The 12,599-nt window shown below is 35.8% G+C and overlaps 1 protein-coding gene across 1 annotated transcript; it reads left to right on the top strand.

Moving 5' to 3' along the window:
- Window positions 1-272: 272 nt before the first annotated feature.
- LOC133286157 (mitogen-activated protein kinase kinase kinase 1-like) lies at window positions 273-7,684 on the top strand. Its single transcript, XM_061483529.1, has 9 exons — window positions 273-1,388; window positions 2,598-2,682; window positions 3,181-3,243; window positions 4,113-4,270; window positions 5,083-5,155; window positions 5,290-5,349; window positions 6,169-6,279; window positions 6,546-6,791; window positions 7,201-7,684. Exons 1-8 carry the CDS (start codon window positions 409-411, stop codon window positions 6,756-6,758), a joined length of 1,743 nt encoding a protein of 580 aa, XP_061339513.1. The 5' UTR covers window positions 273-408; the 3' UTR covers window positions 6,759-6,791; window positions 7,201-7,684.
- The last annotated feature ends 4,915 nt before the right edge of the window (window positions 7,685-12,599 follow it).

Below are 12,599 nucleotides of genomic sequence, written 5' to 3'. Positions count from 1 at the left end.
TTATGTTTCCTTTTTCTTGTTTTTTCCTACAAAACAATTATATTTCCTTTATACTACTCATTAATGGCAATAGCTTATCATTGAAAAATTTAAATAAAATCATTGTAAATTTTTTTGAAACAAAAACAAAATAACATTAATGTTTTCGCGGACAAACAAAGTTAAAACAGAAAAAAATAAAATAAACAAACAAGTACACGTGGCACCGCGTTTTCTGTCTCTCTCTTACGGCTGCGTTTACCAATGGGGTTGCGGTCTTTCTTTGTTCACTTGCTTTTCTTTCTAAACTCTTTTTTAGTGTTCTGTGCTCGTAACTACAACTTGATCTCCAAGCTTTTCTTTTCCCGTTTAGAAAAAGCACTTTTTTCCCCAAACTTCCGGCAGCGTTTTAGATGGATTTAGTTGGCCATGAATCACATACCTCGAATTTTCGGTCATAGAAAGCAAGATAAGGGCATGGACCCGAAGAAGACCCGAAGAAAACAACCGAAGCTCGAGCGTCGCAATGCCGTAAAGTACTCCAACTACGACGCCGGAGCTTTGCCGTCGTCGTCGTCGATGGACTCCTCCGGTTCCGCCTCCGCCGCGCCGCTCTACACCCGATCCATGGATTTCTACGACCGGACTAGCTTCCGAATCGAAGGAGTCGAGGGGGAATTCGACCGGATTTGCCGGAGCCTTGGGCTCTCCGGGCCGGAGGATTTCTCCATCCCGGCGGCGGCGTGGGAGGCCATGAAGGTTCGGTCTTCGTCGGATATTTTGCCGAGGCTTAAGCTCAACGATTTGGATGAAGCACGTGAGAAAGAGGAAATAGGAGTAGCAGAGTGTGAAGATAAGGTTCCGACGGTTAGGGTTTTTGATGAGTGTACCGTTCCTGAGACCAGTGGTTGCTGCACCGCCGGCAGCGGCGGCTGCGGCGGCGGTATCAAGGGGGTTCGGCCTCCGATGCTTAAGCCGCCTCCGGGGATTAGGGTTTCGGTCGTCGATAACACGTGCTCCACGTGGGACCTTTTGAGGGATTTTGCTCCGGGAGGGGAAGGAGGAAAGGAAAATTACGGGGTGTTGAGTGCTTCAGATGATGATGATGATGATCGTGAAGAGAAGGAAAAAAAAGGAGAAGAAGAAGAAGAAGAAGAAGGGGGAGTTGGTGGGGTTAGATTGAAGAGAGAAGAGGAGGAAAATGCAGCAAGGATTGCGGATATTGTTAGTGATCTTTCGGGTTTCACTACGTCAAACGAAGATGATTCCTCAAGCACTACCACGGATCCTAGGTCCAATAATATATCTCCTAACACGAGAATCAAGCGTATTATTACCCCCGGCAGCTGGCAAAAGGGTGAGCTTTTGGGGCGTGGTTCCTTTGGCTCTGTTTATGAAGGAATTTCTGAGTAAGTGGTTTAATGCTTTTCAGTTGTCCTCTCTCGTTTCTGTTATTACCACAATAACCCTTGTTTATTTACTTTTTTAATTGTGTGATGTTATTGTTTTCCTTTAATGGGAGAAGGTAGTTATTAGTTATGATACTATGGTATGGAATGCTAGTTTTAGGTTTTTGGGAAGGTTAGTTTAAGAATATTGCTGGGTGGGTTTGGATATTGAAAATAAAAATAGAAAGGGCTCTGCACTGCTATTATGAATGTCAAGGTATCTGTCTAATGGAAAAGAGGATGGAGAAATATTCTTGTTTATATTTAACTAACAATTATCGTCTGAAATACTATTTTCAAAATAAATAGTAGCTAATTGTCACAGTGAGTAGAATAAGAAGTGGAATGAGCTCGTTGAATCCAAGAGGCCAATGTTTGTTGAACTAATAGCTCTGAAATTTTTATTTTGTATATTGAAACATAACTAAGGTTGTTGGAAAATATTTTCGCACTTTAGATAATATGGTCAATCATTTCATTTCCTTCCCTTTTATAACAGTAAAATTTTGGGACAGAGTAGGAGCAAAAGAAATTTTGAACCCTTTTGTATTTTTGGTCAACATTTTGCTGAAAAAGAAAGAAAGAATGGCTATAACATCCCTTTGTTGCATGTCTTGGGCTCATTCCTTTTTGTCTTTGGTTGTCTGGTTTGATGTTTCAAAGGGTCTGACCTTGCTATTGGTTTTAATTTTTTCTTTTCTAAATACTCTAGATTCTTTCAAACCTTTGGCCATTCTTTACGGCCTAGGATTTCCTATAATGTGCAGCCTGTGTATTGGGTTTGGGTAAACTGTTATCAGTCTATGACTGCTAAAAATGGTTTTGGTTTCTCAAATGCCATTATGTATTTGCTCTATAGCTCATCCTGATTGGGAAATCTAGGCGATGCAAGCATTATATGAATAATCTTGTGTTTCCCCTTAATTGAATGGTGAAATTAAGTTGTTCATTTAGCCACTCTGTGAAATTATCATCTAATGTCTTCTATTCAAAATGCTTCAATTTTTTGGATCTGATTCTGTGCAAAGCTCTAAATAAATTGAAGATTTTGGGGTTTGATGTTTGTACTTGTTATGTTAATGCTAACGGCTAGGTTTTTCTTTTTCTTTTCCTTTTAAAGCTACTTAAGTGCTAACTAGTTTTTTTTCAAATGTCTGATTACCACTGTAGAGATGGAAACTTTTTTGCTGTAAAAGAAGTTTCGCTGCTTGATCAAGGGAGTCAGGGAAAGCAAAGTATCTATCAACTGGAGCAGGTTAGACAGGCTTTCTCTTTCGATTGCTTTATAATTTTTGTCATACTTTACCTTTCTATTAATGAAAATCCTTTTTGCCGAAAAGAAAATAAAGTGTTCTCACCGAATATTATGTTGTCTTGTGCTAAATTTATCATGAATAAGTTATCTCAGAGGCTGAAGCTATTAGTTGAAAGAACTTGAATAATTTTATATCTATCATACCTTTTCATGCAAGATCCCTTTAGGCTTGAACCATGGACACTGCACAAGTCCACATTACCTTGTGCTGAAATTTAACTTTTATTTATGGTCATAGAGGCTTTGATACTGTATTATGAACTAACTATCCTAAAAGCTTAAGTTTTTGGATGAGGGCACATGAATGGTTTTATATCTAACAATATCTGATAAATTTTTTGAATGGAGATTAAATCTACTGGCCTATTTACTTTCTCCTTAATATTTTCCCCACTATATTTCTTTTCTCTCACTCTGCTTCTTTTTCCTCCCTTTCAGGAGATTGAGCTCTTGAGTCAGTTTGAACATGAGAATATAGTTAAATACATTGGGACTGAAATGGTACTTTTCATCTGATCATCTCTTGTCTTCTCGTCCATGTATATTCAAATAGAAATTTCTTGTTTATCATTGTTGTTGAATCCATGTTGAAAGTTTCCATCACAGATTATGTTAAATGTAATAGGTCCTTATGCATCTGAAACATGTTACTGGAGGCTTTCAGTATAGTGGAAAATTTGTAGATTGGGTTGGGATTAGAATTGTGTTTGATAATGCCTCCCCTCTGAGTTAAAAATGAGAGTATTTGCATGACATTTTATATTTAAATGATGTCATGATAGGCCATGAATGTAGCCTGATATTTTTATCACAAAGGATCCACAAACTGCAATAACTAAGAATGTAAAAGAAATATCAGACCACCAGGAACTAAATCATTTTTGTAATATTTTGGGATGTTCCAATGATAAGTTAGTATCATTCTAAACTTTATTCTGGGTGGGAGAGTTTTTTCATCTAACAGAATAGAGCATATGCTTCAAAATGAAATTACTTTTCCTGCATTTGGTTCAACTGCCAGGGTGTTGTGTACCTGACTGCAATACAAAGGGACGAAAATTTAAACACTGTGCTGTGTAGTGTGATGTACTCTGTGAAGCTAGGAACTGGTCAATTTTAAATTGGTAGCATATGAAAGCAGGAATCAACATTAGATTATATGTTGCATGGCAAAACATTTGAATACTGTGGGATCCGTCAATTATTTTCCTTAGTTATGCTGTGGTGTTTTGGCCAGATTTTGTCAGCTAAAAACAAGTTTAGCTCCTCTCAATCTATTTGTTTTTGTAAGGCTTGTTATTTTATCCTATAACTACTGCCTTGTGCGAATGGTAGTTTGTACTTTACACTCTGCTTGTTGTTTGTTGCAGGATGAATCAAACCTGTATATCTTTCTTGAGCTTGTAACCAAAGGTTCCCTTGCAAACCTCTACCGGCAGTATAAACTTCGAGATTCCCAAGTATCCTCCTATACAAGACAGATTTTGCATGGTCTAAAGTATCTTCATGATCGAAATATTGTTCACAGGTGACCCCAGAATTTATTTATATATTTGTTTGCTTTCTTCTGTGATATAGACGACTTCTGGCTTTCTGGTAGTCTCAGACAAGAGCCATGTGTGTGGTTCTTGCTTTCATTGCATCAAAGAAACTTCCACTTGCTGTGTCTTATTTGCTTTATCAATATTTTACTGAAATGATTTTTGCAGTATTCGTGTTTCTTTTTATTCTTGTTATTAGACTGCGTTCCTTTGGGCAAACATCTCTTCATTTTCATTGCCTGGAATACTTTTTACATATTTCTGAGGACTGTGAAGGGTTCCATATATTTGGCCATAGAAGAGAGGAGTGGAAAGAAGAAAAGTATACCAGGGAGTATCATCCTTGTTATCCTTTTCTTGCCTCAAATAAATACCCTTTAATGCTGATTCGTATTCTAGTATTTGTGGAGGACTTGTTATGTATTTTCAGTGATTGATTACTTCAAACTTTTGCTGGATGTGAATTTTCTCCAAAAGGAAAATCCTTTTCATTAGTAGTAGACTAGTTTAAGAGGTTGAATGATTTGCCAAATCCAAAAGGAAAGGTGATAGCCCCCCCCCCCCCCCCCCTCCCCGCGAAAAAAAGTATTTAAGCTCTAGCTGTAGAGTTATTTCCACTTGTCCTTGGAACTTGAAATCGCATAAACATACTTGTCATATAAGGGTTTCAGTTTTGGAAATTGAAATGCAGAGTTTTCTCTTCGGGTTAAGATCACAATTTCTGTATTTCTGCATCGCTTGTGTAATGTCACGAGCAATTTTTGTAAATATAATCTAATTATTTTCCCCCTAATTGAAGGGATATTAAATGTGCAAATATTTTGGTGGATGCCAATGGATATGTCAAGCTTGCAGATTTTGGATTGGCAAAGGTGATCTTTATTAGTTTATGCTCCTCTTTCATTTGTTTCTGTTGTAATTTTATTTCAATTACAGGTATCTGAACAATCTTCAATTGCTTATCATTTCCGTTTTCTAATATTGCTTTATGCCTATTGCTTTTCAGGCGATCAAATTGAATGATGTTAAATCTTGCAAGGGAACTGCATTCTGGATGGCCCCGGAGGTTTTCCTTCAATCTTCTCTTCTGAAGAGAATTATCTTTTCTTGAGTTTTATGCTTTTGTTTAGCCATGGACCTGACACCTATTGAATGAAATTAAATTGTCATACAGCTACCAGAAGCTGTATGGACTTAACATGCTACTGGTCTAAATGCTTGCTTTTGCTCATCTATGATGTTATTGGGGGTCTCATCTAGACTCTAAGAATATTATTGTTTCATATGGAAATCCTACCATACAAAATCGATTATGCAACAATGGCTTATGTATCACTTTTGTAACACGGTTATTAGAAAAGCTGAAAGAATGTAACGCTGGAGTGTTGCATGGACATCAAGATGTAATATAATACATTGTTCTATACATATAAAATCACTTCCTATTAAACCACCACTAACGACGGTGGGGCGAAGGCAATCTTTGTACGCAGCCTCACCCTTGCATATTTGAAAAGAGATTTATTGGATTCGAACCTTTAACCTTTTAGTCACAAAAGAGTAGCTTTATCAGTACTCTAGGCTCGCCCTCTTGTTCTATACATATAGCAAAGCATAAATTTATAATCACAAGAAGTTTTCTGGGTTTCATTGAGTAAATTACAAGGTCATCTTCTGAATCAGCCTACTCTATTGTACTGAACTCCTTTTTTCTTTTCCATTGTCCCATTTGTAATGAATTGATGGATATAATTAGTGATAGCGGTGTTGTAGTTATTCTTGTTTGTTTCAAGAATTTGTTACTGTTTCATTTTTTGATGTATCATTTTCTGATTTCTCAATAGTATAGCTAGTGATTATTATGCTGTACTGCTGTAATATGCAGGTTGTAAAAGGAAAGAATAAAGGTTATGGGCTTCCAGCTGATATATGGAGTCTGGGATGCACTGTATTGGAGATGTTAACAGGCAAAATTCCGTACTCTCATTTGGAATGCGTATGTATCTCGTTATTACCACTTTCACTAGCATTACCATTTCCAGCTCATAGTAGGGGTTGTCATACAACCCGACTTTATCCTTTTTACCGTATTGTGTGCCCACTTTTGTCTCAAGTCACAATTTCAATTCTGCTTTTATTTCCAATCTCTCTCTCTCTCTCTATATATATATATATATATATATATATGTATGTGTGTGTGTGGAACATTGCATTACTGCTGTTTTTGACTTGTAAGTTTTGATGAATCTCTTCTGACAACAGATGCAGGCGTTGTTTAGAATTGGAAAAGGTGAACCACCTCCTGTGCCTGATTCTCTTTCGATAGATGCTCGAGATTTCATCCTGCAATGTCTAAAAGTTAATCCAGAAGATCGTCCCACTGCTGCTCAACTCTTAAACCATACATTTGTCCAAAGGCCACTTTCCCAGTCTTCTGGCTTTGCATCTCCTTATATTCCCAGAAGAAGGGGCTAAACTTGTCATCGCCAACTATGAAACATAATGAAGGTAAAGATTGTTACATACTATATCATTATGTTGCCTTGTTGTACCTGAATTCATATCAAAAGCCATTGTCATTGCTGTCCATCCTTTTAAGAATTTGCACTCATAACTAATGTCATCTTTTGGATGGAGACAAAATTTCTAAGATGCTTTTAGTTTCAGTAGTATTGGATGCACATATGATGCACATGCCTTGAGTTGGGTGGGGTTCGGGTGGGGTTCAGGTGTGGTGTCATTCTTATTTGGTGGCAAATAGTCATGCCGATAAATAATTTCTGAAATAAGAGGAGAGAAACCTTTCTAACCCGTCTGTGGTGGAATTCTCAAGTGGCATATTTCATTTATTCAAATCATTGTTGCATGCGTTGATTTTATCTTCTTCACGGGCTTATTCTTTTGCTCTTGATGACAGATCTGTTGTTCATTGGATTTAAAGTATCTCCAATGTTCAGTCTTCAAGTTGCTGGAGTTGGTCTGTTGTAGCAATTGTTGGTCGTGTTGAAGCCTGTATTTCAGAGTCAAACCCTTTCTTTCAATTTTGCTTGCTTGTAACTTATTCAATTTTTTAAGCACTGCTTTGGATCTAACAATTGATATGGCACTACAGTGAACTAAGTTATACACTAGGCTTGAATATCATATCTGAGAATTATGGTCGAGGTGTTATCTAATTACTCAATGATGATGTGTCTGTGGTAGCAAGCTAAATTATCAACGTCAAGCTGCCAAAGGTTGCCCTGGTTAACCATTGAAAGAATTTATAGGCTAAACCTCTGGGAACTGTCGTAGTAAGAGTTGGATACCTTGGTATTTGTACATATTACTTTCATTAGTAAGCAATTTTTGTGTACATACTCCCTGAACTTTTTTATTTTATTTTATTTTATATTTGCTTCTTTTTCTACTTTCATTTTGACCTTGCTTATTCAAATCTTAAACGAGATGTAATGATTGGTTGGTTTTATGTTTTCTGTCGTTGGTGGGATAAACTGAGTGGCGGAAAGTGTGGAAATATAGAGAAATAATTATATCATGTTGTAAGAAATTGGTTGTGTCATGCTATAGACACAACCAATGTGAATCCCACAATTTCCTATAACATGATACAACTATTTTCCAATACTATAAGGGCACAAGTTTATAATGTTTTTTCGTTCTCTCCGACAATTTTTAGTCTGCAATAAAACCCAACACTATTGGCTATTTGCAATCCTAGCTCGCAAGAAGTGTAAAAGGAAATAGTTTTGCTCATAACATAACGAGTGCTTTTGAAGCTATTGATACTCAATAAAATAAATATGCTGGCTCTTAGTATTTTTGTTATTTTTTGGATCAGACAGATATTTAGATCCCTTAGTATAAGAGTAGTGTTTTATCTTTGGGTGTGATGTTTGTCATATTATAAGAGATAAAATTATTTTTTACATATACGTAAAAGTATGTGGGGTTTATGTGAGCACATGTGAAGAAAAAAGAAAAAAACGTATGAGCTTCACATATTTTTATGTGTGTAAGATATAATTTATTTCATATAACATGAGAGAGACATTAGAGCATTTATTTTTTCTCAAGAATGTGAGGCTATTAACAACAATTATTTCGGCTATAAAAAAAAAACAATTATTTCTTCCCCTTGCACCGTCTGTGACGCTGATGGATCAATGGGGATACCCATGAAATTCATCGAATCCGTTAAGATAGTTGAATTGAGAACATCGGGTACAGCTTTAGCCTGCGCCATGAGACATCACTATTCATTAATCATTAGGCCGTCCATTTTTTATTTTGGTGGTTGCTAGGGCAATAGCCCAAATTAGGCCGTCCATTTTTATTTATACTATTTTTAGTTAAATGATGACCAATAGTCAAGTAGATAGAACGAAACAATTTATATTGAGAATATTCTTGGTTCCACCATGATTAATTAGATGCCAAAGAGAAGTCTCGACTACGAAATATTACCTGCAACACATAAATCCATACCTCCTAACTCCTAAGGTATGCAACTAACTAGGGATGTTAACGGGATGAGCCGAGCCGAGCCGAGCTTTGGTCTTAAAAGGTTAAGCCTGTGTTTAAATGTGTCGGCCTTACCAAGCCTGTTACCTGTTACGAATATAATTATCGGCCTGTGACCTACTTTATTTACAAAAAATAAAAGCCTGATTTAGCGTGTTAGCATGTTAGAAAAGAATAAGACAACAAAACTTTATCCAAACAGAATATACAATCAACAACACTAGTAATTCCATAAATATTCATAAATTCAATATATATCCAAACAGCATACTATAGAACAAAATCATATCATTTAAAAAGTCTGTTTAACTAATAAAATCGAGGTGAAATGGATTGAGAGGAGAGAGAGGGCTATTATAAATAGTATAAAAATATAAATAAAAATAAAAATTAATATACTAGGCCAGCCTGAGAGGCTCCAAGGCCGAGCTTTTGAATTGGAGCCTGAGGCCTTTTTACTAAACGAGCTTTTATACAAGTCCAAGCCTTGTTCCAACAACCAATATTAAGCATGTAAGCTCAGGCCTTCACGAGCCGAGCCAAAGGCTCCTGAAAGGCACCTGACTCGTTTATCACCCTCTACAATTAACTTCACCAATTTTTTATTTTTATTTTTTTAAAAAAAGGGTATGCAAGTAGAAGGGTAGGCTCTGAGATGTGTAATATATTTGTCCTTTTAATCCTTCAAAGTATTGTGGGACGGCTTGTACAATAAATTACTAGTTTGCTATCTAGTCCTGCATCAGTTCAAGAATGATCTATCCACAACATAACATATGGACGGGCGTTTTTCTCTCCCACTTTTATAACCTTCCGAATCTTGAACTAAGAACTACCATGACATTGATGATGATATATAGTATCTGTACGTCTAACCGTTTGTACAAAATAACGGATCTAGTAGAACCAGTCTTCCAACCATCCATTAACGTGTATAATATCAATTTTTACACCACCTTTGTTTTTGTTTTTATTTTTATTTATAAACTCAACATTATTATTAAGCTTGAGATTTCTGCTACAGGGAATGACAATTGGAGTAGAGAGACCATAATCAAACATCAAAGTCAAATGATAAGTTTCAAGATGATGCAAGAAAAAAAAAAAGGACATAGGAATCGAAATTATCTGTTGCCCTACGTGAGATCACGATCTTAATCTTCTTTATCACTTGATATCTTTGCATGACAGTTTTCTCAACATGTTCTTCAGTTTCCTCTGAAAAAAAAAAAAAAAAAGGACATTAAATCCAAATCAAAAAACACAATCAGGCCATTCTGGGTACTATTATCAGAATGTAACATAACATGAAACATAACTATCCACAATGTGTGATCTCATATATTACCAAAAACGGGTAACAGTTGTTTCGGCTTCCCTTTCTCTTCTTGGACCGGCTTGTAATTTCTTTGCTCTCTTTGGGTTCCACGCATTCATGTCTGCACCAGGTACTTGAGCTTGGTGGCATTTGTGTAGAAGGCGAGCATATTCGAATCGGTTGAGATAACCATAATCGCTTCTGCTAAAATTTGCAAGATTTCTAAAAGTTGATATGATGCATGGCATGCACCCATTTCCCTACACATTCCTTTTATTTGAAGAAAGCCAAGTAGTTGCCAGAGAAGAAAAGAGAGAACTTGCCTTGCTTCTAGGCTGTGACTGATTGCGTGGCAATTGAACTCCAACCTTTTCGGACCCTTCATTTCTGAGATGTCTAGAATAAGCAAGAAGCTGAGCCCTGCGATCATAGCATCGTGTTCCTGAAGCTTGCAGCATTCTGAAATGTGGGTGTGGCTTAGTTTTCTTCACTGGATCCTCTGATACTTTACTTGAGCGAGTTCTTGATGATTCTGCATAGACTTTGATCACCACTCCGTTTGGCATGGTGTTTCTGTTTTGCATATTCTTTTTCTTCTCTGCCATTTCGAAGGATGGATGAATCAGTGTTGGAAATGGAAGTTTAACTCCAATGTATCATGATGGGAGAGATATATATATCAGAGATTTTATTGTCAGAGGGTTCTGTTGTTTTCAGAACATATATGGATGTGAACTTTCAGGAAGATACCTCTGCCATTCACATATCATGAATTGCCCTGAAAACAACAAGAGAGTGAAGACCCTGGAGACAATGGATTTTGGAATTAAAAACTTGTACTTTATATTATCAATTGAGATTATGATCTGTTGGGTTGCAACAAGCATACATGATTTAGATTTTTCTTTTTCTTTTTTCTTTCTTGAATCGTATTTGTGTCCTTTACTATTCAGGTCCAACCAAAATCTGAGCCCAAGTTCATTTTATAATTTATACTCTTTCTTTGCTATTTTTTTAATTTTGGAAATATTCTTTGCTATTTTTTTTTTAAAGAACTGTTTAGCTCTTTCTCTAATATCTGTTCGGCCCTGGCCCATGTTTATTTTGAGCCTGGAGCTCTTTGGGCTAGCTGGGAGAGGCCTAGAAGCTCTCAATTTACATAATCTGTTATGTGTGTGTGAGGTACGTACGTAAGTATTATAGAGCATTAGCATGAGCCTCCTGTCCAAATCAAGTAGTGAAAATGGAGAATCATGACCTTGCATACCAAACAACAAAAAAGACTTTTAATCAATTGATTTTTAACATTAAGAGCAGATTGATTTTTACATTGAAGAATGGTACTAAACTAAACTAATCTAAATTTATTTGGTTTATTTCTGTTTAATCAATTTTTAATATAACATTCTTTAAAAAATTCATACATTACTTTTATTTTTTACTTTTCATAAGTTAATCTTACCACAAATTCACTTAAATTTTTAATAAAAAAACATAATTATTACATACGAGATTGAAAAATCCCTCATCTGATGAAAAAGGGTATATCATATTTCCTGAAGATCTTTTTTTTTTTTTTTTTTTTTAACTTGTATAATTGTATTCCCAATTTTATACTTTTGATCAGGTTCCCCTTTGAAGCATATTTAGTGACTTTACCTTACTTCACGACAAGATGTTTGTCGTAAGGTTTTAGGAAAAAATATATATATATATTTTTTTGTATAACAGGAAAAAATATTTTTGTTTCTATAGCAGAAATTCTTTTTGTGTCACATTTGTATAAGAGTGAGTGAGTCCCATTGTTAAAAAAAAGAGAGAAAAATTTAGTGAAATTTACTTATTTTTATGTAAGTGTAATAAAGAAATTCTTTATTTAAGTAAAAACAAAAATATTAAACCGTGTATAGTAACTTCTGAAACAAAGGGAGAGAAAACTAATAAAAAGGGCTTTTATTTAATCTGGCTAAGAAACAAGAAAGTGAGTGGTAGAGAGAGAAGGACTATAGAAGATGAATGAGGGAGCCACGTACCGCCACATACCAAGGTGACTCCAGGATTTGCCTAAGAGCCAACCTTGCTTATAATTAACCCCATTCTGTTACCAAATAGCCTCCCCCAGTTAGTGACTGTGTCTTTCCTTCTTTTTTTTCCAAATTGTCGCCAAATTGTAAACCATAACCTATAGCACTCTCTTAGTTCCATGGCTATTGGAAGCACCGATGCGCCACTTTGCACTAGCAAATTTGCCCCCTCAATTTATATGCTCCTTCTCCACTCTTTACTAGATATTTATCTTTTGGTCTTTCACCATTTGTTATCCATTAGTGTTGAAATTATATTAATGCATTCTTTTAATTAATTTAGATAATGCTGATTAATTATGAGGAATCTTGGAAAGATTTGACCCTAATTGCCCTACCTTCTGTACTAAAAAAATTTAAGAGTAAATATTCTTTTCGGTCCTCATCAAA

The sequence above is a fragment of the Gastrolobium bilobum genome, unplaced genomic scaffold (genome assembly GCF_033153095.1).
Source record: "Gastrolobium bilobum isolate Gb01-03AN ecotype WA unplaced genomic scaffold, APGP_CSIRO_Gbil_v1 utg26470, whole genome shotgun sequence".
NCBI classification, from domain to species: domain Eukaryota; kingdom Viridiplantae; phylum Streptophyta; class Magnoliopsida; order Fabales; family Fabaceae; genus Gastrolobium; species Gastrolobium bilobum.
The sequence above is the reverse complement of the archived record's forward strand: the minus strand, read 5'-3'. Positions and strand labels throughout refer to the sequence as shown.

Excerpts from the sequence above, each read along its gene's own strand:
- LOC133286157 (XM_061483529.1), top strand. The coding sequence starts at position 409 with ATGAATCACATACCTCGAATTTTCGGTCATAGAAAGCAAGATAAGGGC. Across the intron at positions 1,389-2,597 it reads GTTTATGAAGGAATTTCTGA|AGATGGAAACTTTTTTGCTG; the intron begins GTAAGTGGTTTA and ends TTACCACTGTAG. Across the intron at positions 5,156-5,289 it reads CAGATTTTGGATTGGCAAAG|GCGATCAAATTGAATGATGT; the intron begins GTGATCTTTATT and ends ATTGCTTTTCAG.